Source organism: Clupea harengus, chromosome 2 (assembly GCF_900700415.2).
Source record: "Clupea harengus chromosome 2, Ch_v2.0.2, whole genome shotgun sequence".
Classification (NCBI taxonomy): Eukaryota; Metazoa; Chordata; class Actinopteri; order Clupeiformes; family Clupeidae; genus Clupea; species Clupea harengus.
Genome location: NC_045153.1, coordinates 23,647,431 through 23,675,429, shown reverse-complemented (window position 1 = coordinate 23,675,429; position 27,999 = coordinate 23,647,431). Strand labels below are relative to the sequence as shown.

Genomic DNA, 27,999 nt, shown 5'->3' with positions numbered 1-27,999 from the left:
GGAATATGCTAATATGCAGAGGAAAATTCTCTCTCTGAATACGACTTTTATTTTTTTTCCCAAGTGCTGTTGTACAGCCTTTGTTCTGACTTTGTCCAGACAAATCATTCTTATTGCACCTTTGTTGTCTGATAATTAATCTGAAAAGACACAAAGTCCAGCCTACTGAAAAGTAAACACACCTCACAGTGTGTAAACTCCTGAGTCACTGTGAGCCTCTCAACTGGAATATATTTCTTCTTGCCGAGCTACAGCTGCATGAAATTCAGACTTCTCCATGGCTGCTGCACAGATGTCTGTGAGGAGTGCTTTCACCGGGCTGCTGATCAGCCTCTTGTCCCTGGGCTCTGCTCAGGGTGGGAAGCTGTTAGTGATCCCAGGAGATGGCAGCCACTGGACGGGCATGAAGCCCTTGGTGGAGGAACTGGGGAGGAGAGGCAACCAGGTGGTGGTCGTGATCCCAGAGGCCAGTCTTAGCATGGGCCCCTCAGAGCACACCACCACCCTCACCTTTCCTGTATCATTCACCAAGGAAAGCATGACAAAGGACCTCGGAAAAGAGCTGGACTTTTTAATGACCACTGATGTCTCCACCACTGTGGCAAGGTTAAAGAACTACTGGAACACAATGGTCGTACTGAGTAACTATACCATGATAACCTGTGAAAGCCTGCTGTACAACAAGGAGCTGATGCAGACCTTACGGGATTATAACTTTGATGCTCTCCTCACTGACCCGTCTTGGCCGGTAGGAATCATCACTGGAGCTTATCTGGACATTCCCTCTATCTACATGCATGGTTCTCTCCCTTGCCCCCTTGACTTTATAGCCACACGATGTCCTAGTCCTGTTTCATACATGCCACTGCGCTACACACACTACAACAATCGCATGAGCTTGTGGGAGAGGACTGTTAATCTGCTGAGGTCCTTACTGGAGCCCGCAGCCTGCAGTCGTCTGTACATTTATGCAGACAAGGTGGCGTCCGACATCTTGCAGAGGGAGACGTCCATTGTGGAGCTGGCGAGCAATGCTGCACTGTGGCTCACACGCTTTGACTTTTCCTTTGAGTTCCCCATGCCTTTGATGCCGAACATGATCATGATTGGTGGGATCAAAGTTGGAAAGCCGAAACCCTTGCCACACGTAAGTTTGCTGTTATTAGGTTATTTAGATATTTTTAAAAATAAGTTATTAGATTCAATTGAGTAATTAATTTAAATCAAAATCAAATTTTGTAACCAATCTAAATCAAATGTCGAGTCTTGTTGTTAATCACGTTTCGGTGGGTAAGAAAGCCAGCGTCTGCTGGGTCTTTAGCTAAGCCTGATGTAAGCTTAACAAAATAAAGAACAAGGGCTTGAATCACAGGTTAAAGGTTTATTGGCATGACATGTGTGGTCAATATTAACAGTTCCTCTGAACTCAAATTAAATACAAATAATGTACTAAAGATAAGAATATCATTGAAACTGTTGATGGTGGTGGAATAACTCTCAATAATCTCCAATCACCAAAAAACTGAAATGTAGGCCTACCCATCCAAGTCTATGTGCCAGGCACCCACTTGACTAAAACATACCAGAATTCACTCCACAGTGAGCATATATGATATCTTGCGTCTCAGACTACACTCTCAGGCACACAAACATCAGCACCTTTGTATTCGCTTATTATGGCATGATGCGTCATGCAGGGCGCTTGTGTAGTGCTTGTCAAAGTTTCTTCTTTTTCTTCTTTTTTTTCTTTTTCTTCTTCTTGTAGCCGGTGGGACCAATGGGTGTAGCGAACTTTTATTTTGATTCACCTCTGTCACCTTTCTCCTGTGTGTACGTCACTAGTAGGGGCTTGGGCTGGGTTCCAATTAGTTTAGTGCCAACAGACATAGATATATACACCTTGGGTCCTTATGCCGGTAGCCGTCCATTGCTGATTGTGGAGTGAAGCCGCGTTCTGGAGCGTTGTCTTCAGCGACACAGTATTGTGAGGTCGATATGAATTGATTGCCAAAGACTTGTGTTTAAGTATAGGAAACATCCGATCTTTAATTTACATAAATAAACTATTCAGAGACACGTCGGCTCACCAACAGTACAAAACAATATGCGAGACACAAACAGTACAAAGCAAAATGCGGCATACAAACAGTGCAAAGCAAAATGCGGCATACAAACAGTGGCGTACACGATGCCTACAAATCAAACAAACATACAAAACATTACTCGTCAGTGCCTAGTGTCCCGTCGTCTCTGATCTGCTATATACACACACAAAGTAGCTTGTTTTAAATCACACATACATAGCACACGGCCCCATGCCAACTCACCCAGCTTCTCCACTACGTCACCCAACACGACTCCAAGGCAAAACACCACGGCACTCTGTGTAAGCTACAAATCATATATTCCCATATTACCCGAATGCTTCAACATAATATCTTAAAACCCAGTTGTACAACAGTTCATAAAGAAGGGCGTCCTACCTTGGATCTCCAACACAACAAACAAATCACTCAGCTGGATGTCGATGGCAAGAGACTCAAGCACACAAAAGACAAAAGGCAGCTCTACCGATAGCTTACCTGACGGGGCTATATCCAGGTGAACTAATTAGCAGGTCTCCCTCCTTCACGTCACCATGTAGAGACACGCATGGTACGTCACTAATGGGGATACACCTCAACTATGCCACAGTATGTTGGAAATGACTCTCTTTTCCCTTTCTTGGCATCAGTGTTAAGTGGACTAAGCGACGTTTTGCCTTTGGTTAGGTAGCGTGTTATAGAGCGGATGCCAACAGGAACGAGTTGAGCGTCTTCCCTACCAACTGCACTCCATATCCCGTTTACATGCATCGCAACGTGTTAAGTAGCAGTCAGTGTATCAGGTATGTTGCCCAACCCGTCCGCTGTTCTACGTGGTTGTGTTTTACAGTTAACTGATGGTGACATTTCACGTGTGTGTGTGTGTGTGTGTAGTGCGTGTGTTTGTGTCCGACCGTAGTGCGGTGGTTATTGTAGTTGCTGGCAGCGTATAGATACCAGGTGCATGACGTTCTCGGATGCAGCTGTTTAGACAGCGAAGGTACGTTTTGTCTATGCCTACAGCACACTTGCTAACATACCACTGCTTTGTGTCCTTGCAGTAAATAGCCTCTAGTGGTTTATGTTTAAGGTTACCTGCTCATCTGAATCCTGTTTGAATGAGTGTATGCTTCGAGTGTAAGCCAGCTGTGTTTGCAAACACTTAAACTTGTACTCTGTTTGTTCCTGTCTTATAGAAGCTATTGAAGCACACAGCTATACAGCATTGTTAGCTGCTGTTCTCTTCCAGTTTGTTATAGGTCCGGGTGCTGCTTTTAGAATATATCTCTGTTTTCCCCTCTAGCCTGGGGGCCTAGGTGTGTATATGTGGTTAAGAGGATATTGTGAGCCACAGGTTAGAGGGTTTATTTTTGTTTGTTTGTTTCATTAATTTGTTATCTGTTTCCCCTGTGTCATCTCCCCTGCCGCAATAGCCTGGGTATCGTTTGGGGCCCTAGCCTAGATTACAGGTTGGCCAGTTTTTCCTCTAAGATAGTTTCTCACCTTTGATAAGATGTGCAGTGAAGTGTGAACCCCTTTTTCTTAATGTGCCCAAGTGGTGCGCTTGCGGTGGTGTGGCCAATGAGCTAGTAGTGTGTGCTCTCCTTCACGTGTGGTATTGGAGGCAGGCCCCTGTTAGTCTGTGTGTCAGTGGCTCCGGATTCTTACCCAACGGCTGGGGCATTCCCCTGAAGTCCATTTAATGTATTTATGTATTTATTTATTGACAACCAAAGTGACACCTTGTTTTAACGAGAAACAATAATAAACCTAATCTTTTATATCTTTCCAAAGAACCTGTGTTGGACCATTATTGGGACGGAGTTCCCCTTGCTCTCTATTATAGCTCAAGGGGTGGCGTAGTCTGGTGAGAGGCTGGCCAAGGCTACATTCTTTTTCTTCTTCTGTAGTTTTTATAAAATTTTTTTTACCAATGTTTGGTCAGTGATATCATATACTTAGACTTCACCAATCCACATAACATTTGGTATGGTTGTAGCCCAACATGGCTAATATGGAATATAAGGTTTGTGTCCCTAGGTCACCCTATTTAGGGTGGCCTCGAAGCACTTTTTGGGCAATAGCTCGGAAACTGTTTTGCCAAAAATGATGAAATACCCAAACCCATTACGACTTATTTGTGGAGTGGTGCCAAAATCTAGCACTTCAAGAGCCAATATCTTGTGATGTAAAGATTCAAACTTCCCAAAATGTCAAACCCTGCATCACTAACACATTCCTTGGACGCACAGCCCATTTTGTGAAATTTAATCTGTAGGGGGCACAACAACTGACACATTTCAAAATCTCAGGAAGCTAAAATGTTTAAATTTGGCTACATTTACTCACATCTCCTAAAGTTCCATTTGGCTCCCTCATCAGAGGAGAATGTGGCCCCTGCTCAGGGTCAGAGGTCACATGGGCATCAACTACCAAGTGCACAGGATTCGCTGTGGCTCTTGGCACTTGTCATTCCCATCTTGCAATGGCAGAATAATGCCACAGCCATACAGTGATGGCCCTCTGTATTTGTCATTTTTGGCTTTCATTATTCAATTCAGCTATAATTGATCTATAGGTGCTTAGCCAATAGTCACCTAGTTTCACACACAGTTCAAATACAGGTGCCCTTCCTCACACTTACAATGCACTTCTACGACACTGTATTTATTTGATATGTATTGCTGCTGGACCGTAGAATAGTGTGCTTCATGTACATTTTTAAATATTACTTAGATTTTTTTAAATATCTGTTTACGCTTACAATTAGGTTATCTGAAATCGCATCCCACACTCTGGTGTACATTCCTAAGCACTATAAAACTCATGTTTAGTCTTTAATTATTAAGGCTTTCCACAAATAAGCAGGTTTCTGTTCAATTCATTGACATTTTTCAAATTGTTTCAAAATGTGATGTCAACCAAATGGCTTTACATACAATAGGAATTTACCCATGCTTTTTTTTATTGTTATATCTGGGGGAAAAAATACAATCAGCACAATTCAAGATAATCTGTCTTTTGCCTGAGCATCATGACTTGCAACAGTGAGTTGAAAGTTAATTAGTCATTGTTGATGTTGACCTTAGAGGAGCAAGCCTGACAGTTCAGGAGAGTTTGCTGCTTCTGTAGCTTTGGGAAGTCAAACATCATACCAGACAAAATAAAGAGCAAAGGGCTTAAATCCTCTTCACTTTAATGGAATTTCAAAGGTGAAGCTTTTATACATTATCAGTTTTATCGGCTCACCTGAATTATGCAACATTATGTTGATATTTTACAGTTTTATATGATAAAGTTCTGTAGGCAGCTAGTTTGTATAGTGTCCTCAAATTAATTTCAATGGTAAATAGTCAGTTGAAGGACATATACACGCTGTCATTCCCACTCACCACCTATGTCCTAGCCCTGTTACATACATGCCACTGCGCTACACACACTACAGCAATCGCATGAGCTTGTGGGAGAGGACTGTCAACCTGCTGAGGCCCTTAATGGAGTCCGCAGCCTGCCGTCGCCTGTCCATTTATGCAGACAAGGTGGCCTCTGATGTCCTGCAGATGTAAAAAGAGCAACAACAATCTACAGTTTTGGAATAATTCTAACTCAAATTAGAGTATTGTAGCATAATGTGATGTTCAACACAAAAAAGGCGTATCAGTATATCTTCCACCTAGAGGTAAATTACCATTCATTTCAGATTAGATCTTATAGAGTCTAGATCTAAAGGTATGTAGGTATGTGAAAGGAATAAGCTAATATGCAGGTGAATATCATTTCTAAATACGACATTTATTTTTTCCCGAGTGCAGTGTAAGAAATTAAGGAGATTCTTTGTTTCTGATGCAGCAATCTTTATTCCAGTAAAGTGCAGTAACGAAGCACGTGGAACATACTCCGGATCCAGCGGTGTAGGTCTGAACAACAAGTATCTCCAATTCTAGCCATATATACTGTTTTAAGACACCTCCTAGTAATGTAAATGAGCTAGGCTTGTAATGCAAACAGGTCTGGCAACCTTTTGTTGTTCTGTATGAGAATCAGGTTTCTCTGACCTGTTGACTGAGGTGGTTCTCAACGGCCTACCCCCATTCCCATACTATGATTAATTGCAGTCACTCACACCTTAGTTTGCTTCCTGATCCCAGGTGTCTGAGCAAATCCAGTGTGGGGTCCTTTCCTTTGTTACCATGATAAGATTACCATTTTGGATATTATGCTGGCCAACTTTTGGTGGTCACAGCAGCTGCTTGATCATGAATCTTACAGCAGTTAGAGACTAAATCACAACACTCTATTTTACAGCCAGTGTTCTGACTTTGTGCAGACACATCTTTTCCTGTCTTCTTGCACCTTTGTTGTCTGATAATTAATCTGAAAAGACACAAAGTCCAGCCCACTGAAAAGTAAACAAACCTCACAGTGAGTAAACTCTGTCACTGCGAATTTCTGAACTGGAATATATTTCTTCTTGCCGAGCTACAGCTTTACGTCATTCAGACCTATCAGTGGCTCACATTTTTTTTCTCATGTTAAGTGATCTCGTCTGACTACATTTGAACACACCTCTCTCGCACAGCAGACCCCTGAATCACTGTGGGTCTCCTCCTTCTCCTCCTCTGGTAAATATATACTCTCACTCTGCCTGATCCGCATGTTATTCAGACGTCTCCATGGCTGCTGCACGGATATCTGTGAGGAGTGCTTTCACCGGGCTGCTGATCAGCCTCTTGTCCCTGGGCTCTGCTCAGGGTGGGAAGCTGTTAGTGATCCCAGCAGATGGCAGCCACTGGACGGGCATGAAGCCCTTGGTGGAGGAACTGGGGAGGAGAGGCAACCAGGTGGTGGTCGTGATCCCAGAGGCCAGTCTTAGCATGGGCCCCTCAGAGCACACCACCACCCTCACCTTTCCTGTATCATTCACCAAGGAAAGCATGACAAAGGACCTCGGAAAAAAACTGGACTTTTTAATGACTACTGACATCTCCACCACTGTAGCAAGGTTAAACAACTACTGGAACACAATGGTCGTACTGAGTAACTATACCATGATAACCTGTGAAAACATGCTATACAACAAGGAGCTGATGCAGACCTTACGCGATTATGACTTTGATGCTCTCCTCACTGACCCGTTTTGGCCGGTAGGAATCATCACTGGAGCTTATCTGGACATTCCCTCCATCTACATGCATGGTTTTCTCCCTTGTCCCCTTGACTTTATAGCCACGCGATGTCCTAGTCCTGTTTCATACTTGCCACTGCGCTTCACACACTACAACAATCGCATGAGCTTGTGGGAGAGGACTGTTAATCTGCTGAGGTCCTTACTGGAGCCCGCAGCCTGCAGTCGTCTGTACATTTATGCAGACAAGGTGGCCTCCGATGTCCTGCAGAGGGAGACGTCCATTGTGGAGCTGGCGAGCGATGCGGCACTGTGGCTCATACGCTTTGACTTTTCCTTTGAGTTCCCCATGCCTTTGATGCCTAACATGATCATGATTGGTGGGATCAAAGTTGGAAAGCCGAAACCCTTGCCACAGGTGAGTTTGCTGTTATTAGGTTATTTAGATATTTTTAAAAATAAGTTATTAGATTCAATTGAGTAATTAATTTAAATCAAAATCAAATTTTGTAACCAATCTAAATCAAATGTCGAGTCTTGTTGTTAATCACGGTTCGGTGGGTAAGAAAGCCAGCGTCTGCTGGGTCTTTAGCTAAGCCTGATGTAAGCTTAACAAAATAAAGAACAAGGGCTTGAATCACAGGTTAAAGGTTTATGGGAATGACATGTGTGGTCAATATTAACAGTTCCTCTGAACGCAAATTAAATATAAATAATGTACTAAAGATAAGAATAACATTGAAACTGTTGATGGTGGTGGAATAACTCTCAATAATCTCCAATCACCAAAAAACTGAAATGTAGGCCTACCCATCTAAGTCTATGTGCCAGGCACCCACTTGACTAAAACATACCAGAATTCACTCCACAGTCAGCATATATGATATCTTGGGTCTCAGACTACACTCTCAGGCACACAAACATTAGTAGCTTTTACTCATTATGGCCGCCACTGCACCATGCAGAGGGTCATAAAGTGCTTGTCAAAGTTTCTTCCTCTTCTTCTTTTTCTTCTTCTTCTTCCTTACTTTTTTTTTTTTTACTAATGTTTGGTCGGTGATATCATATACTTAGACTTCACCAATCCACATGAAATTTGGTATGGTTGTAGCCCAACATGGCTTATATCGAATATAAGGTTTGTGTCCCTAGGTGTCCCTGAATTAGGGTGGCCTCGAAGCACTTTTTGGGCAATAGCTCGAAAACCGTTTTGCCAAAAATTATGCAATACCCAAACTCATTACGACTTATTTGTGGAGTGGTGCCAAAGTCTAGCACTCAAGAGCCAATATCTTGTGATGTAAATGTTCAAACTTCCCAAAATGTCAAATCCTGCATCACTAACACATTCCTTGGACGCACAGCCCATTTTGTGAAATGTAATCTGTAGGGGGCACAACAACTGACACATTTCAAAATCTTAGGAAGCTAAAATGTTTAAATTTTGATACATTTACTCACCTCTCCTGAAGTTCCATTTGGCTCGCTTATCAGAGGAGAATGTGGCCCCTGCTCAGGGACAGAGGTCACTCGGGCATCAACTACCAAGTGCACAGAGAAGAGAAGTGAAGCAAAAGAGAAAGAAAGCATGAAGCAGGATTCTCTGTGGCTCTTGGCACTTGTCATTCCCATCTTGCAATGGCAGAATAATGCCGCAGCCATACAGTGATGGCCCTCTGTATTTGTAATTTTTGGCTTTCATTATTCAATTCAGCTATTATTGATCTATAGGTACTTAGCCAATAGTCACCAAGTTTCACACACAGTTCAAATACAGGTGGAGTTGCTTACAATGGCAAACACAATTCCCAAAACTCTCAAAACTTAACCATTATCCAGGTGAATATGGACTTAAGTGAAGTGAAAGCGAGCTTGATACACAATTCCCTTTTGCTTGGACTTGGAATTCCCATCTTGCATCGGCAGAATAAGAGTACCAGCCACACAACACTGGCCCACTACCATGGGACCGCAAGAGGAGTGTAGCCATTCTAGCCACCAAACCTCTGAGAAGTTATGTGGAATTGCTCTCAATAACAAATACAGTCTCCAGCTCTCACCATTAACACTCACCATGCGGTCTCATGTGGACGACTAAAACCCATTCAATCACAGTGGATCATGTAATCATGTGGATCAAATCATATCCCCTTTCAATAGACAATTGAGACTGACCGAAGTATGACAATGGACCTCATTCTAGAATTTCTTTTTAAGTGTCTTCAAACTTTGTAAGACCAACCTAAGAAAAGCTCTCTGCCGGATTCATGAACGCCTGGAAGTGTGTTCTTAACTGTGCACTGATTCTTAAATTGAACGCGCGTTCTCGTACATCTGAATTTTAACTTGTTTTTAACTGCGTTTGAGAGTGAGGTCCATTGTCTTTTGTTTAACCAGCTCCTCATGGCTCCACCCACAACAATGGAGCCATGACATTGATTGTGAAACCTGAGTCACTAGAGCGACTAGGATGGTACATGTTTAATATGTAATTATACCATTTTTCACTCACTGATCTCACAGTTGTACATTATTTATTTGTAATGTTTGCATTTGATAAATTACAGCTGAATAGACTTTTGTCACACTGTGAACCTGATGAGTTGTGAGGAGCTTTAGGATATCATAAAGATAAATATTTCACTAAAATAAAATCCAACTTTGGGATTTATGTGGTCATCAAACCACCTATACATGGCTAACCATCTCTACCCTAGGTGGCACAGCACATGCATATATGCAACAATAATCTCCAGTTTTGGAATAATTCTATACACAACACAAATACACAAATTATAGTATTGAAGCATACTGTAATGTTCAACACAAAAAAAGAGTATCAGTATCTTCCATCTAGAGGTAAATTACCATTCATTTCAGATTAGATCATAGAGAGTCTAGATCTAAAGTCTGTAGGCATGTGAAAGGAATATGCTAATATGCAGGGAAAAAATGTTCTCTCTGAATACGACTTTTATTTTTTTCCCAAGTGCTGTTTTACAACCTTTGTTCTGAGTTTGTCCAGGCAAATCTTTCCTTTTCTTATTGCACCTTTGTTGTCTGATAATTAATCTGAAAAGACACAAAGTCCAGCCTACTGAAAAGTAAACACACCTCACAGTGTGTAAACTCCTGAGTCACTGTGAGCCTCTCAACTGGAATTTATTTATTCTTGTCGAGCTACAGCTGCATGAAATTCAGACTTCTCCATGGCTGCTGCACAGATATCTGTGAGGAGTGCTTTCACCGGGCTGCTGATCAGCCTCTTGTGCCTGGGCTCTGCTCAGGGTGGGAAGCTGTTAGTGATCCCAGCAGATGGCAGCCACTGGACGGGCATGAAGCCCTTGGTGGAGGAACTGGGGAGGAGAGGCAACCAGGTGGTGGTCGTGATCCCAGAGGCCAGTCTTAGCATGGGCCCCTCAGAGCACACCACCACCCTCACCTTTCCTGTACCATACACCAAGGATAGCATGACAAAGGACCTCATAAAAAACCTGGACTTTTTAATGACCATTGACGTCTCCTCCACTGTGGCAAGGTTAAAGACTTACTGGACCAGCATGGCCATGCTGAGTAACTATACCATGATAACCTGTGAAAGCCTGCTGTACAACAAGGAGCTGATGCAGACCTTACGGGATTATGACTTTGATGCTCTCCTCACTGACCCGTTTTGGCCGGTAGGAATCATCACTGGAGCTTATCTGGACATACCCTCTATCTACATGCAGGCATTTCTCCCTTGTCCCCTTGACATTATAGCCACAAGATGTCCTAGCCCTGTTTCATACGTGCCACTGCGCCAAACACACTACAGCAATCGCATGAGCTTGTGGGAGAGGACTGTCAACCTGCTGAGGTCTTTACTGGAGCCCGCAGCCTGCAGTCGCCTGTACATTTATGCAGACAAGGTGGCGTCCGACATCTTGCAGAGGGAGACGTCTATTGTGGAGCTGGCGAGCAATGCTGCACTGTGGCTCATGCGCTTCGACTTTTCCTTTGAGTTCCCCATGCCTTTGATGCCTAACATGATCATGATTGGTGGGATCAAAGCTGGAAAGCCTAAACCCCTGCCACAGGTGAGTTGGATTTGGTCAGGTGATGCAAATGTGGACTGATTATCGGCAATCAAGGCAAAGTACATTTGGCATCTATATGTCGGATACAGCTGCATTATTCAAGCAGTTAATCATTAACTTACTGGAGCCTGCAGTCTTTTGTACATTCATGCAGACAAGGTGGCCTCTGATGTCCTGCAGATGTAAAAAAGAGCAACAACAATCTCCAGTCTTGGAATAATTAACACAAATTAGAGTATTGTAGCATAATGTGATGTTCAACACAAAAAAGGAATATCAGTATATCTTCCACCTAAAGGTAAATCACCATTCATTTCAGATTAGATCATATAGAGTCTAGATCTAAAGGTATGTAGGTATGTGGAAGGAATAAGATAATATGCAGGTGAAAATACTTTCTAAATACGACATTTCTTTTTTTCCAAGTGCAGTTAAAGACAAAATCAAAACACTGTGTTTTACAACCTTTGTTCTGACTTTGTCCAGGCAAATCTTTTCCTTTCTTCTTGGACCTTTGTTGTCTGATAATTAATCTGAAAAGACACAAAGTCCAGCCATATAAAAAGTAAACACACCTCACACTGAGTAAACTCCTGAGTCACTGTGAGCCTCTCAACTGGAATATATTTCTTCTTGCCGAGCTACAGCTGCATGAAATTCAGACTTCTCCATGGCTGCTGCACAGGTGTCTGTGAGGAGTGCTTTCACCGGGCTGCTGATCAGCCTCTTGTCCCTGGGCTCTGCTCAGGGTGGGAAGCTGTTAGTGATCCCAGCAGATGGCAGCCACTGGACGGGCATGAAGCCCTTGGTGGAGGAACTGGGGAGGAGAGGCAACCAGGTGGTGGTTGTGATCCCAGAGGCCAGTCTTAGCATGGGCCCCTCAGAGCACAGCACCACCCTCACCTTTCCTGTACCATACACCAAGGAAAGCATGACAAAGGACCTCGGAAAAGAGCTGGACTTTTTAATGACCACTGATGTCTCCACCACTGTGGCAAGGTTAAAGAACTACTGGAACACAATGGTCGTACTGAGTAACTATACCATGATAACCTGTGAAAGCCTGCTGTACAACAAGGAGCTGATGCAGACCTTACGGGATTATGACTTTGATGCTCTCCTCACTGACCCATTTTGGCCAGTAGGAATCATTGCTGGAGCTTATCTGGACATTCCCTCTATCTACATGCATGGTTCTCTCCCTTGTCCCCTTGACATTATAGCCACAAGATGTCCTAGCCCTGTTTCATACGTGCCGCTGCGCCAAACACACTACAGCAATCGCATGAGCTTGTGGGAGAGGACTGTCAACCTGCTGAAGTCATTACTGGAGCCTGCAGCCTGCAGTCGTCTGTACATTTATGCAGACAAGGTGGCCTCAGACGTCCTGCAGAGGGAGACGTCCATTGTGGAGCTGGCGAGCGATGCGGCACTGTGGCTCATACGCTTTGACTTTTCCTTTGAGTTCCCCATGCCTTTGATGCCTAACATGATCATGATTGGTGGGATCAAAGTTGGAAAGCCTAAACCCCTGCCACAGGTGAGTTGGATTTGGTCAGGTGATGCAAATGTCGACTGATAATTGGCAATCGAGGAAAAGTACATTTGGGACCCAAATTCAGCCCCAGCCTTTAGATTTAGATTTAGATTTCTCTTGATATCTGATGGGTTAATGTTAACCTTGACATGTGGATGGCCCAGAACGCGTAAATATTTTTGACCAGCCAAAAAAAAAAAAGGTCACCCACTGTTCATTCACCTTCATTGACTCCCTGTGTCTGCACATATTCAATTTGTTAACGCTGGTTTATGGAGTGGAGGGTCGACACCCATGTTCCTGAACTGTACCATTCAGACTTACACTTTTGTACACCCTAACACCCCTTCACACGCCCCTCTTACCTTCCTCACCTCTCCCCCCACAAAAAACCCTTCCTCAAACTTACAATGCACTTCTACGACACGTTGGTTGATCGATATTTAGACGGTCACGCTTATTGATCAGATTTACCTCACTTGTTAGTCATTTTAGATAGAAGTGTCGCCAAATGAAAAATATATAAATATAAATCATTACTTCAATTAACTAACACATTTGATTTACTAATATCTGGCACTGTATTTATAAGATATGTATTGCTGCTGGACCGTAGAATAGTGTGCTTCATGTACATTTTTTAAATATTACTTAGATTTTTTTAAATATCTGTTTACGCTTACAATTAGGTTGTCTGAAACTGCATCCCACACTCTGGTGTACATTCCTAAGCGCTATAAAACTCATGTTTAGTCTTTAATTATTAAGGCTTTCCACAAATAGGTTTCTGTTCAATTCATTGACGTTTTTCAAATTGTTTCAAAATGTGATGTCAACCAAATCGCTTTACATACAATAGGAATTTACCCATGCTTTTTTTTTATTGTGATATCTGGGAAAAAAAATACAATCAGCACAATTCAAGATAATCTGCCTTTTGCCTGAGCATCATGACTTGCAACAGTGAATTGAAAGTTAATTAGTTATTGTTGATGTTGACATTAGTGAGTGAAAGAGCAAGCCTGACAGTTCAGGAGAGTTTGCTGCTTCTGTAGCTTTGGGAAGTCAAACATCATGCCAGACAAAATAAAGAGCAAAGGGCTTAAATTCTCTTCACTTTAATGGAGTTTCAAAGGTTACGTTTTTATACATTATCAGTATGATTGGCTCACCCAAATTATGCAACATCATGTTGATATTTTACAGTTTTATATGATAAAGTTATGTAGGCAGCTAGTTTGTATAGTGTCCTCAAATTAATTTCAATGGTAAATTGTCAGTTGAAGGAGATATACACGCTGTCATTCCCACTCACCACCTATGTCCTAGCCCTGTTTCATACATGCCACTGCGCTACACACACTACAGCAATCGCATGAGCTTGTGGGAGAGGACTGTCAACCTGCTGAGGCACTTAATGGAGTCCGCAGCCTGCCGTCGTCTGTCCATTTAGGCAGACAAGGTGGCCTCTGATGTCCTGCAGATGTAAAAAGAGCAACAACAATCTCCAGTCTTGGAATAATTCTAACTCAAATTAGAGTATTGTAGCATAATGTGATGTTCAACACAAAAAAGGAGTATCAGTACATATATCTTCCACATAGAGGTAAATTACCATTCATTTCAGATTAAATCATATAGAGTCTAGATCTAAAGGTATGTAGGTATGTGAAAGGAATAAGCTAATATGCAGGTGAAAATTATTTCTAAATACGACATTTATTTTTTCCCAAGTGCAGTTAGAGACTAAATCACAACACTCTGTTTTACAGAGTTTGTGCACACAAATCTTTTCCTTTCTTCTTGCACCTTTGTTGTCTGATAATTAATCTGAAAAGACACAAAGTCCAGCCCACTGAAAAGTAAACAAACCTCACACTGAGTAAACTCTGTCACTGCGAATTTTTTTTCTCATGAAAAGTGATCTCGTCTGACTACATTTGAACACACCTCTCTCACACAGTAGACCCCTGAATCACTGTGGGTCTCCTCCTTCTCCTCCTCTGGTAAATATATACTCTCACTCTGCCTGAACCACATGATATTCAGACGTCTCCATGGCTGCTGCATGGATATCTGTGAGGAGTGCTTTCACCGGGCTGCTGATCAGCCTCTTGTGCCTGGGCTCTGCTCAGGGTGGGAAGCTGTTAGTGATCCCAGCAGATGGCAGCCACTGGACGGGCATGAAGCCCTTGGTGGAGGAACTGGGGAGGAGAGGCAACCAGGTGGTGGTCGTGATCCCAGAGGCCAGTCTTAGCATGGGCCCCTCAGAGCACACCACCACCCTCACCTTTCCTGTATCATTCACCAAGGAAAGCATGACAAAGGACCTCGGAAAAAAACTGGACTTTTTAATGACTACTGACGTCTCCACCACTGTAGCAAGGTTAAAGAACTACTGGAACACAATGGTTGTACTGAGTAACTATACCATGTTAACCTGTGAAAACATGCTGTACAACAAGGAGCTGATGCAGACTTTACGGGATTATGACTTTGATGCTCTCCTCACTGACCCGTTTTGGCCGGTAGGAATCATCACTGGAGCTTATCTGGACATTCCCTCTATCTACATGCATGGTTCTCTCCCTTGCCCCCTTGACTTTATAGCCACAAGATGTCCTAGCCCTGTTTCATACGTGCCACTGCGCTACACACACTACAACAATCGCATGAGCTTGGGGGAGAGGACTGTTAATCTGCTGAGGTCCTTACTTGAGCCCGCAGCCTGCAGTCGCATGTACATTTATGCAGACAAGGTGGCCTCAGACATCCTGCACAGGGAGACGTCCATTGTGGAGCTGGCGAGCGATGCGGCACTGTGGCTCGTACGCTTTGACTTTTCCTTTGAGTTCCCCATGCCTTTGATGCCTAACATGATCATGATTGGTGGGATCAAAGCTGGAAAGCCTAAACCCCTGCCACAGGTGAGTTGGATTTGGTCAGGTGATGCAAATGTGGACTGATTATCAGCAATCGAGGAAAAGTACTTTTGGGACCCAAATTCAGCCCCAGCCTTTAGATAACATATTCTCCTTCTAACTTAGGAGTGATTTCTCTTGATATCTGATGGGTTAATGTTAACCTTGAAATATGGATGGTCCAGAACGCGTACATATTTTTGACCAGCCAAAAAAAAGCATGTCACCCACTCTTCATTCACCTTCATTGAATCCCTGTGTCTGCACACATTCAATTTGTTAACGCTGGTTTATGGAGTGGAGGGTCGACACCCTTTTTCCTGAACTGTACCATTCAGACTTACACTTTTGTACACCCTAACACGCCTTCACACCCCCTCTTACCTAACCCCCCCCCCCCCCCCCCCCCCCACCCCCCCAAAAAAAAACCTTCCTCACACTTACAATGCACTTCTACGACACGTTGGTTGATCGATATTTAGACGGTCACGCTTATTGATCAGATTCACCTCACTTGTTAGTCATTTTAGATAGAAGTGTCGCCAAATGAAAAAAATATAAATATAAATCATTACTTCAATTAACTAACACATTTTACTTACTAATATCTGGCACTGTATTTATAAGATATGTATTGCTGTTGGACCGTAGAATAGTGTGCTTCATGTACATGTTTTAAATATTACTTCGATTTTTTTAAATATCCGTTTACGCTTACAATTAGGTTGTCTGAAACTGCATCCCACACTCTGGTGTACATTCCTAAGCGCTATAAAACTCATGTTTAGTCTTTAATTATTAAGGCTTTCCACAAATAGGTTTCTGTTCAATTCATTGACATTTTTCAAATTGTTTCAAAATGTCAACCAAATCGCTTTACATACAATAGGAATGTACCCATGCTTTTTTTTTATTGTGATATCTGGGAAAAAAAATACAATCAGCACAATTCAAGATAATCTGCCTTTTGCCTGAGCATCATGACTTGCAACAGTGAATTGAAAGTTAATTAGTCATTGTTGATGTTGACATTAGTGAGTGAAAGAGCAAGCCTGACAGTTCAGGAGAGTTTGCTGCTTCTGTAGCTTTGGGAAGTCAAACATCATGCTAGACAAAATAAAGAGCAAAGGGCTTAAATTCTCTTCACTTTAATGGAGTTTCAAAGGTTACGTTTTTATACATTATCAGTATGATTGGCTCACCCAAATTATGCAACATCATGTTGATATTTTACAGTTTTATATGATAAAGTTCTGTAGGCAGCTAGTTTGTATAGTGTCCTCAAATTAATTTCAATGGTAAATTGTCAGTTGAAGGTGATATACACGCTGTCATTCCCACTCACCACCTATGTCCTAGCCCTGTTTCATACATGCCACTGCGCTACACAGCAATCGCATGAGCTTGTGGGAGAGGACTGTCAACCTGCTGAGGTCCTTACAGGCTGCAGTCTTTTGTACATTCATGCAGACAAGGTGGCATATCCTTAAAATGGTAAAACACACCTGCTTCATGTTGCTGCTTGTTGTAATGTTGTCAATCAGTTTAATCTTGTTGCATCAATGCTGTGAAATGGATTCATCTAAGTTATTACATTCGACATATTGGCACATTTGATCCTTTCATGTACTGAAAAAATGCATGCATCTCAGTCATAGAGCCATTGTTACCAGTTTTTTTTTTTACAATCATGAAGGAATAGAACAAATACTTAAAATACTATATACCATTGATTATGGTGGATTGTTAGTCAATTTAATTATTTCAACTCTTTCAGAATTGATTGACCTCTTGATTGGCACACAAGAGTTAACACACACGGCTGTAGTCTCCAGAGTCGCAAATAATTAACCCGGGCAGTTATCCACTCAAGTAATGAAGTAGACTTTACACCATGGTGAGGGGAGCGCTTTGCACGATATCTTAGGTTATATAATAGCCTGCCGGTGCAAGCAGATTGAGCTGAGTCACAAGCTTGCACTATATGACTGTCCTATACAGGACAAACAAAGACCACAAGCTACTTTTACTTACAGGCTTTAGCAAAGCCTCTCTTCAACTCTCCACCAGGTCTGAGGAGGTTAGTATGCAGCTCTGCTTACTCCTCTGAGCAGCATGGCTAACGGGTTTTGTGTGACTGCTCTGGGGCTACTAGCCTGGCTGGGGTTCTGCTCTCTGGAGTCGGCTGTGGGGAGCAAGGTGCTGGTCATGCCTGTGGACGGCAGTCACTGGCTCAGTATGAAGGTGCTGGTGAAGGAGCTCTCGCAAAGAGGACACGAAATGGTGGTGCTAGTGCCTGAGACCAGCATCCTCATTGGAGATTCTGACAGCTACCGGACAATATCCTTCAAGGTGCCTTACACCAAGGCAGAATTGGATGCCAGCATCGACAAGATTAAGGATAAGGTGTTCCTGAAGAAACCAGGCTTCTCTGATGTGTTCGATAGCGTGGAGGGGCTGATCAATTTCACCAGCACACAGGTCAAAGGCTGTGAGGCTCTGCTATACCACCAGCCCCTCATGCAGCAGCTCCGGAACGAAGGCTTTGAGCTCCTACTCACTGACCCCTTCCTGCCTTGTGGCTCCATCATTGCTGAAGCCTTCTCGCTGCCTGTGGTCTACTTCCTGCGTGGCATGCCCTGTAGCCTTGATGCAAGTGCAGCCCAGAGTCCCTCACCAACATCGTTTGTCCCCCGCTTTATGACAGGATACACTGATGTCATGAATTTCCCTCAGAGAGTGAATAACATGATTAAGACTATATTGGAGTCATACCTTAGTCGTTTACTGTATGCCAGTTTTGACGAGTTGTCTAGTAGGTATCTGGAAAAAGACATCACCTATGGTGAGATTTTGGGCCATGGGGCTATCTGGCTGCTGCGGTATGATTTTATCTTTGAGTATCCCAGGCCACTAATGCCCAACATGATCCACATAGGGGGAATTAACTGTGCAAAGAGAAATGCTCTACCTGCGGTGAGTTGTTTTTAACTACAGTGTCAAACAAAGGTTATAACGGAGTTTGCTGTGAGTTTTTTTGTGTGGTGCAGAAATGGTTCTCTTTACTGAAATACACAACATCTATTTTACCTTCAAGACCAGTGTGTCTAGGTTCATGAAAAACATCTCTTAACAACTCATAAATGGCCATCTGCACTCCATATTGAGGGGTGTATGCACATAATATCATGTTAATTTATATAAATATGTTAAGTTTTACAAACAACAATCACTTTCTATCGATCTGTGTGGTCTCAGGCTAATCTGGCATTATGTTTTGTCTCCTCTTACATGTGTAATGTTTTAGAAACACAGGACAAATAAAATCAGACAAATCTAGGCAAGTTCGCACTGTGTGAACTTGCCTAGGTTTGTCTGATTTTGTCCTGTGTTTCTATTGTAATACTAGATTGTTCCCTCCTTCCAGTGTGAAATTGCCTAGGTCTGTCTGATTTTATGTCTTTAGAAGTGAGGACAATGAACTGTTAAATGAAAATATCACAGTATATTGTTTTTGAGGTGAATCTGTGAAACCACTTGAACCTTTATGATAACTCTTAAATAGAAAAAGTGAAGTTACTTAGCCTTGGTTTAATTACCTTTGAATAGTGTATGAGTGTACTTGTCATGTTTATGACATGGTTGGCTTTAATGTAACGAGTTATGCTGAAACAATGTATATATTTTTAGTGTTTTAAGTCACTGAATCCTCCTCTGCCAGTTAATGCACCCCAGTGAACTGCTGCACTCTAGCATAGTAATAATGATATAATCCCTGGGAGGAGCCAGGGGTCTCTTTGAGTTTTCAGTAGTAAACATTCAAGTTAGAGAAACATTCATCTGTTCGGTTGGGTTGTTTGAATCTGTTAAACTCCTACACAACTCTCACAACAGACTAATTGCAGTCTGACTGATTGTTTATAAAGTCAGCTTTACACTATAAGATGAGAATGTTTGCATTACTTAATGGCCAAGAGGGCCTATTTTCTTAAATGCACGTATTGTAATACTAGATTGTCTATTACATTGTGCTATATTTAGGACACATTGTGCTATATTTAGTACCATGATCTGGGGTTCTATATTGTCCTCTTGAATAATATCTGTTTTGTGCTTACATTTTAGGAGGTGGAGGAGTTTGTGAATGGGTCTGGTGAACATGGCTTTGTGGTCTTCACCCTGGGCTCCATGGTGTCCCAGATGCCAGAGGACAAGGCCCGAGTGTTCTTCGAGGCATTCAGGCAGATTCCACAGAGGGTGAGGGACCATTTTGGGGACTTGCTCATACTCATTGTTTGGGGTTCATCTCTCATCTAACCTTAACCCTAGTTTGATAGCTTTAAAGAATTCTTCCTTCAAGATTGTGCAAGATATCCAGTTCCAAGTAATGCAAGGAAATGTGGGATTTTTTTCCCTTCAGATTTTGTATCTTGAGATAAGTTTATCAAATAGTGATGTATGACAATTAAACAGCTCAAAACTAACTGTCTTCTAAAGAGTATGCTTGTATACGTAAATGGCTTGACAGAATGGTCTTCTCACATACTCAGTGCTACTCTCTTCATCCCAAGGTTCTGTGGAGATACACTGGACCTGTGCCTGAGAACGCCCCGAAGAACGTCAAACTCATGAAGTGGTTGCCTCAAAATGATCTTTTAGGTTTGTTGTTTGCAGTGCAGTTGAGTTTTGTTCAGTTTTTGTTTGAAAACATCTTAATGACAATGCATGAAGTATTGCAACACGTACTCTTCGGTGTCATATTCTATAGCCATTACTAGTTATACCTGTCTAGCAACCATCTACCACATCTGTGATTCCAGGCCACCCTAAGGTTAAGGCTTTCATCACACATGGAGGATCCCATGGCATCTATGAGGGTATATGCAATGGAGTGCCCATGGTGATGCTCCCATTGTTTGGTGACCAGGCTGACAATGTGCAACGCATGACTGCACGTGGTGTTGCTGAGTCCTTGAGTATTGTTGACGTGACCTCAGCTAAACTGTTGGAAGCCCTCAACAAAGTCATCAACGATAAGAGGTAGGATGCGTTTCTTTTTTAAAGCATCTTATTTCTCTGTTCGGTAGCGTAAAGCTGAGACTCATGCAAAGTACTGTTTCCTTCGTTTCTCTAGTTACAAGGCAAATATGATGAAGCTTTCAGCTGTGCACAATGACCGTCCAATTGAACCTCTCGACCTGGCCGTCTTCTGGACTGAGTTCGTTATGAGGCACAAAGGAGCAGAGCACTTGCGGCCAGCTGCCCACGAGCTGAACTGGATCCAGTACCACAGCCTTGACGTGATTGCATTGTTAACTACCATTGTGCTCAGTGTTGTTCTAGTGACAGTGAAATGTTGTGTGTTCTGTTTTAAGAAGTGCACAAGAAAGACAAAACAAAACAAAAACAAGAGAGAATAGTTTAGGAATATTTTGTTTGTGAGTGAGAGTGAATGGCACTGGCATAGGGGGAAAAAGACTAGCGCGTGAGCAGAACAAAAACATTTCTCAGGTTTCCACAGCCTACCTCCTCATTGTAACCTGATGTATTTGATGAACATAGAGACACATTTAAAACTGAAACTGTATGGGACGTTTCAGCTAGGCTAATAGTTGTAGCTGTATCTTCCAGTCAATACATGGAGTTGACGACGGGCTGTTTATTTAAGACTACTACAATTCCTAATACAATCTACACAACTTGTGTTGTCAAGTAAAGTCATTCATCTTAACATTTCACTTCACAATATGATTGTAGTTGAGAAGAATTGCGTTTACCTTCACAGTTTCCACTCCACTGTATTACAATAACACTGACTACATTACACAGAGCTGCAGCAACGTTCGAATCATATAATCAGGTGACGAGGAAAAGCAGCTTACCTTTTGTGTACATTTTGAAAATAAATTCTTTTTTTTTTTCATCCCGGTGTTATCAATTCTCTTTTCTGATCGGATGGGATTTCAGATAAAATATCATATATGAAAAAAAAAAACGTGTGGTTATGTCTGCCTAAAATGAGTTTATTTTGCTATATTTGGCTAATCTTGATCAATTAGATTATGTTATTGTCACTTCTTTCCATACTGATATTAGTAGACCAGTGGTCACCTAAACATATTGCAATACCTCGGGGGTGTACAAATGATGTTTGAATGCCGGTAGCCTAATCACTAGTAGCTCAGAGCATTTCACATTTATTTTGTTGACCAATCTTGATATTATTTCTAGCTTAGTTTTGTGTAATTGCTCAGTCATGAAGAGACTTCATCTGGATATGTTCCATCTAGCTACGTATTTGCAACTATCTGAGAAAGAAGTTTGGGAGTACGCATAAAAGCATGAAAGTTGGCACATCTTTGTCCTGTTCCTGTCACAGAGACTCCATCTGGAGATATTGTCTGACAACTGTTTTTGCGCCTCTCTGTCGGAGACTGCAGCGGTAATATAACTCGAACGTGGTACCTGTGTTGTAGCGAAACAACCTCTTCGAATGTTACAGTTGATACTTCAATGAAAGTCAGAAGACCGAATGCAATGAACTGAAGTTTATTTAATCTTGCAGAATTTTCATTCAATCTGAGTGGTGGTCCATGGAGCAGCTCAGTAAAAAAAACGAGTGGACTAACTTTTTAAATGATATATTTAGTCACTATGCTTTTCCAATCAAAATCTAGCCTGACGATGTCATACTCATAATTCTAGTCAGAATATGAGTCTGATACCGCTCCGTTGGGCTGTAATTATGGGGCGTGTTTCAACCGAACCAGGAAAAAAAATGCCTCTTCGCTCAATTGGATATATCTAGAACCAATCAGAGCAACGTAGTATGACCATAACGTAGACCATGGGGCCAGCTGATACATTAAACTTTTACCGGATCCAGTAGGAAGGACGGCAAAAACATCTTTTCGATCGACAAATGCCTTGATCGCGTTTATCTGTTCCTCTTTCAAAATGAATGTGCTGTCAATGTCTTCTAAAACAGACTCGAATTTCCACATTTCAGCTCTCCAACGGCAGCCATGTTTGTTGAAAACAAATTCACCCCAAAAGCTCTTTGGTGACGTAGTTGATTACGTTAGGGTTGATCATCTGTCCATCATCGTATAAAGCCCGCCCTGACAATTTGATTGGTCTATCTATCTCCTCACAGATTTTTGTGAGGAGATCGTGGTTGTGTTCGGATTCTTAGATAGCTGTCTAATCCTTGATCTCTTGTTGGACAGGTGTCTGACGAGAGAGGTCCTTTCGGGGGAAGGTATCTCAAAAACCGTTGATTTCGAACAGTCTATTAAGATAGGATGTACGGCAACATGACGCTGTGTCATCATGCTGTGTGTGCTTATTTGCTAGCTAGCAGCTACTGTTAGCGACCTGGCTAACGGATACATCGCTAAAGAAACAGACTATTTTTGTTAATCAATCATGACATAAGTACATAGTACACTGTTTATTTCTCGGTAACTTTTAAAAAAAATTACCAAAAAAAGCAAAGAAACGTACATCGGTGAATACTTTTGTGGAACTTCGACGATTTCATCCGCCATCTTTTTTTTATTTGTCTCCGGTTAGGGAATGGCGCAGAGAGTTATGGGTAATACCTGCCGCCATAAGACAGCAAGGCAGCTCAGATGCTCTCTTGAAAAATGACCGTTATGTGACATTTTGAACAGTACTTGCTCTCTTAATAGGAAGGGAGGAAGGAAGGAAGGGAGCATTTTAAGCCTATTCGAACAGACCCAGTTTCTCCCCAACGGAGCGACACCAGACCGAACTTCCCAACCTACATTTTTGTGGGCGTGGCTAAGTTCGTCTGGCATCCAGGCTAGTGATGGCAGCCTGACACTGAAGCGCCGGAATGTGCTTCATACCTTAAACTACACCAACCATAAAACCACTGCTTCGAAGGTTGCTTTGGTACGGAGAAATCACGTGACATATTACGTGCGAAACAGCAACTGCTTCTTTCTCCGAATGAACCAGCTGAGTGGTTCACAGCGCCACGCACGAAACAGTCAGTTGCCTCGTTTTGAGTCTGAATTGTAGCGCCTTCAAAGCATAAAAACATCCGCGCACAACATTGCGTTTGGTTCGTAGTAGCCTATCTCATTCTGTGACAGTCATTACGTTCGTATTGATTTATCATCATTATGAAAGCATCTAGGAAGAGAGGTCGTTCTGACATGTGGGAACACTTTATTCTGATCGCTCATGATAAGGTGCGCTGGCTGTTAAATATTTAGGCTATAGGAAAAGTAGACTATATCAACAGGCTCAGTCCAAAAAGTGTAGAACAAATAATGTTTTTAAATCAAAATCTTTGACGGTTCCCTATCCAACATGGTTACACAAGCACACCCAACTTGTGCCATATTTGTCCAGCACATCCTTTCCCCAAGCACTCTCTCTTCAATAACACAATATACAAAAAAGAATTAATCTTTATTTGTAAAAAAAAATGATATCACAATCTTTGTATACGGGTGCATGTGTGTGTGTGAGTGTGTGTGTGTGTGTGTGGGGGGGGGGGGGGGGGGGGGGGGGGGGGATTTGGTGCGTGCACACTAGATTGTTTTAAAGATTCGTGCCACTGTCTAGCTGGGCTAATTTAGTTGCAGCCTTGGCACATCTCCAGGAGAGGTCACTGTTACTGAAGCTTCAAGTAATGAACCGATTTTTGAAACAATGTGCCTAATGGTTCAATGCTTCACCAAAGCTTCATTTGCCCATCACTAATCCAGGCTAATCAAAATCCTAAAACGTATCTAAATTGAACCAATCGAAAACCCAAAACGTATCCAAGTTGAACCAATCAGAATATTCTGCTCACTTGTTGCTTTTTTTTTAAAGACAATGGTGACTTATGAGAGAAGGTATGTGTCCTTGTCTATGTTTTTAAGACCCTGTTTACAACTTTTTGGGAGGTTTCACCTGTCCTTGACTTGTCTGCATCTCTTATCCAGAGACCTCTCCATGAATGCTTGGCTGTCTCCAACAGCCTGCACCTGTAGGCCTGTTTTCGGCTTTTCTGCTTGACCCTACATGACACTTGTTTCTGCAGACAGGCCTTTCTGCGTGACACTTGTTTTTGCCAAACTGCTTCATGTTCACCACACCACTGCATTACAACCATGATTTTTTCTACAACTGTCACCAAATTCAGAGTTCTTAGAGTTGGAAGAAAATGGCAGCATCATGTTCGTTTTTTGACTTGTAAAGAATATTTGTGTGCAACACCTCCATCTTGTGGTCAAGCGTATGTATAGCGTTGGATACATTTCCATGAGTCATTTTATCGTATTTATAATGAAACAAATAAAATAGACATTTTGATGGCTTCAGATAGCACTGCCACCTGCCTGTTCTGTCTCAAAGGTTTATGCAGTGGCAGCAAGCATCATTGCAGAATACACAGAAAAACTGGTCAGAGACAATGGCTGTGAAGGAGTGGGGAGTGGTGACTGTTTTCCAAGGCTGTGTGGAGGAACTTGCACTCCCAAAGAAAGTGAATGTATTGGTGTCTGAGTGAATGCGAAACTGCCTCCTTGTATCAGTTCAACTACCTCCACATGTTGTCGTTCTACTCACAAGCTGATGACTTGTATAACTCCAGCAGGTGACCCTGAACCATGAAACTGAGACAGAATGTGTATCACAAACTCCCCCTATTTCAACACATCAGCCCTCACACATGCACCACTAAACACCTTGTTTCACTTTTATTGTGTATGTAAATTAGATTGGTAAACATGCTCTGTGTTTTGGACAGTTTGCTTGAGACCATTGGCTGAAGGAGGAATCATGTGACCCTCGCTTGCCTCAGTCACTGTGGTACCCTGTGAGGCCTTCAAGAACTTCCGTGAGAGTGGGCCCTATGGCCTGGACTTCACTTGCCTTCAGTAAGAAGACTTTCGTTAACTTGTATTGCTTCTTATTTTATGTTGGCACATTGATATATATATCAGGTATACAGCTACATCCTAAGAGAATATTATTATTATTATTATCACATTATTTACTTGCCACACACTCAGTTTCGACCTATATTTCAGATCAACAGTGTCATATAGAATAGCCTGGACTAGTAATATTGTGTGCATATGATCCACAGAACTTTAGCTAAAAGGGAATTCTTCTCCAAGCCAAAGTTCAGCCATCAGATCCGACCAGAGGACTGCCTGTGGACACCAAGTGATGTCATATAACTCTCAACATGCACACACTTCAAGTGTCAAACTTAAAGGGGTGTTTGGTGTGTTTTTCAGCATACAATTCTTTGAAAGCCATTCATTTTGCAATTCCTAAGTGTGGTCTAATCTTTTTTAAATGTAATATTTAAAAATCATATGAACAGTCCATTTCTCAATACAATCTTTCTGTCGCCTAAGACCCACTCACCGGAAGCAGACGTTATTTATGCTGGACACACCAGCCACCATCCATACTGGGGACAGCATCTCTGGTACTATTGTCCTTCAGAGAAGGGGGGCTTTGTGGCATGATGTGATATGTGCATTTGTAGCTCTACCAGCATTCCAAAGGATTGCCCACACTCTCTCACATTCTGGCCATCCTCTACTCTACTGCATACTCAGAAGATGAAGCATCTGCTGTTAGGCTGTTAGACACCAACATGGAGGGAGAGTCTCCATTGATTCTCATGATTTAAGTGGTCAGATTTCAACATGCCTCGTCCCAGGCACATGAAAAATTGTTGGGACAGTGGCAAATTTGAATGATTACAGGGTGTTGCAAAGAAAGGGCAAAGTGCCACTCTATTTTGAAGAGCCAGAATACATTTTGGGAGCCAGATTTATTTTCACTCATTAACACTTTGAACTCTATATATAGCCTACTAATTAGGCTATCTAATCTGGAGAAGTCAAGGACAAAAAAGTGAAAGGCCAAGAAAACTTCCGGAGAGACCGGAAGAAGTCCAGCAAGGACCTGGCTCAGCATCTGGCAGCTTCATCTGGATACAGTCCGAAGAAGCTTGATCAGGAATGGCCTTTGTGGAAGGGTTGCAGCCACGAAAACAACAGCAGGGCGAAAAGGCTGAGATATGCAAAACCTCACAAAGATTGGAGTGAAGATGGAGTGATGAGTCAAAGTTTAAAAATGTTGGGTCCAATCACCGACAACATGCAAGGAGAAGAGTTGGAGCGAGTTCTACAGCCTTCAGTGTAACATGGTGGAGGGTCTGTCATGGTTTGGGGCTGCATCTCTGTCAGTGGTGTTGGGGTTATTGTCCGAATTGATGGGATCATGAATGCTGAAAAGCACAGACAGATTTTAAGTCATCATGCCATTCCTGCTGGAAAGCGTCTGATTGGGAACGGTTTTATTTTTCAGCATGGCAATAATCCCAAGTACACTACTAATGTAGTGAAATCATATTTGTTGAGAAAAATAGCTTATAAAACACTGACAGTCATGGACTGGCCTCCAGAGTTCAGACCTGAATATTATAGATAGTGGCAGTATGGGATAACCTGGACAGAAGTAAATACAGCCTAAGTCTAAAGAAGAACTCTGAAGTGCTGAAGGAAGCCTAGTATAATATGCCAGAAGATTACTTAAGAAAATTTCAAAACAGTTTCCCTAAAAGAGTTCAAGATGTGCTAAGCGCAAAAGGGGGTCACACTCACTGCTGACCTTTGCCTGTAGAAGACATTTTGTTTCAAAAATGTGTTTTTTGGATGGTCAACCTTGCTGAAACAACAAAGCTAATGGTGGCTGACACTTTTGCACATTACTGTGTGTGTGTGTGTGTATATATATATATATATATATATATATATATATATATTAGTCAGGCCGGAGTCAGGGATTGAACCCGGCCTCTGGATTGTTGAACCAGTGTATATCACGCTGAGCAAAGGTAGGACCCAAGTGCAGTTCTTAGGAAAAGTTTTTGTCTTTATTTCCAAAAAACACAGAAGATCCAAAAGGAACAAAAGATATCTCATGGACAGAACAAGGCAGATAAGCCAGGTGAACTCAAGTTCCAGAATGAGTCAAAACAAAGAAGCATCTAAGAGAAACAAACCAGGAACATCCAGAAAAACTCACGTGTAGACTAGAAGTAGCTTCAGCGTGGTCCTTGGCGGCCTCTAGATGCCAACAAATGTCCCAACTCGTGACAATATATATATGTTTATTTATATACTACAACCCCAAATCAGGAAAAAGTTGAGACGGTATGTTAAATGAAAATGAAAACACAATACTTTGTCTCTACAAACGAAAC

The 27,999-nt window shown here is 42.2% G+C and overlaps 2 protein-coding genes, 1 long non-coding RNA gene and 1 pseudogene across 7 annotated transcripts; 3 read left to right on the top strand and 1 right to left on the bottom strand.

Annotated features, from left to right (window-relative positions):
• Nucleotides 1–41: 41 nt before the first annotated feature.
• On the top strand, nucleotides 42–21,669 carry LOC105902661 (UDP-glucuronosyltransferase-like). Of its 5 annotated transcripts, none has more exons than XM_031587474.2 (5): nucleotides 42–1,147; nucleotides 19,872–20,003; nucleotides 20,318–20,405; nucleotides 20,567–20,786; nucleotides 20,881–21,669. In XM_031587474.2, the coding sequence occupies exons 1-5, from the start codon at nucleotides 278–280 to the stop codon at nucleotides 21,164–21,166; spliced, it is 1,596 nt and encodes a 531-aa protein (XP_031443334.1). In that variant the 5' UTR covers nucleotides 42–277; the 3' UTR covers nucleotides 21,167–21,669. The 5 variants fall into 5 exon arrangements, with proteins under 5 accessions (XP_031443334.1, XP_031443342.1, XP_031443330.1 ...); XM_031587482.2 differs by lacking the exon at nucleotides 42–1,147 and adding an exon at nucleotides 6,562–7,627; XM_031587470.2 differs by lacking the exon at nucleotides 42–1,147 and adding an exon at nucleotides 11,619–12,828.
• Nucleotides 1,362–2,541, bottom strand: LOC116225258. The gene is made up of 2 exons (XR_004166006.1): nucleotides 2,484–2,541; nucleotides 1,362–2,391 (listed from the first exon to the last, which is right to left on the bottom strand). It is a non-coding gene; the product is annotated as an uncharacterized LOC116225258 (long non-coding RNA).
• LOC116225256 (UDP-glucuronosyltransferase 1A5-like) lies at nucleotides 8,809–11,543 on the top strand. Its single transcript, XM_042710559.1, has one exon. It carries the CDS (start codon nucleotides 10,419–10,421, stop codon nucleotides 11,325–11,327), a length of 909 nt encoding a protein of 302 aa, XP_042566493.1. The 5' UTR covers nucleotides 8,809–10,418; the 3' UTR covers nucleotides 11,328–11,543.
• Nucleotides 21,670–24,880: 3,211 nt separating the features above from the next.
• Nucleotides 24,881–26,351, top strand: LOC105902662 (annotated as a pseudogene).
• Nucleotides 26,352–27,999: the final 1,648 nt, after the last annotated feature.

Bases quoted from the DNA above. Each gene is read 5' to 3' on its own strand.
- LOC105902661 (XM_031587474.2), top strand. From the start codon at position 278: ATGGCTGCTGCACAGATGTCTGTGAGGAGTGCTTTCACCGGGCTGCTG. The intron at 1,148-19,871 runs GTAAGTTTGCTG...CTTACATTTTAG, and splicing joins AGCCGAAACCCTTGCCACAC to GAGGTGGAGGAGTTTGTGAA. The intron at 20,787-20,880 runs GTAGGATGCGTT...TCGTTTCTCTAG, and splicing joins AAAGTCATCAACGATAAGAG to TTACAAGGCAAATATGATGA.
- LOC116225256 (XM_042710559.1), top strand. From the start codon at position 10,419: ATGGCTGCTGCACAGATATCTGTGAGGAGTGCTTTCACCGGGCTGCTG.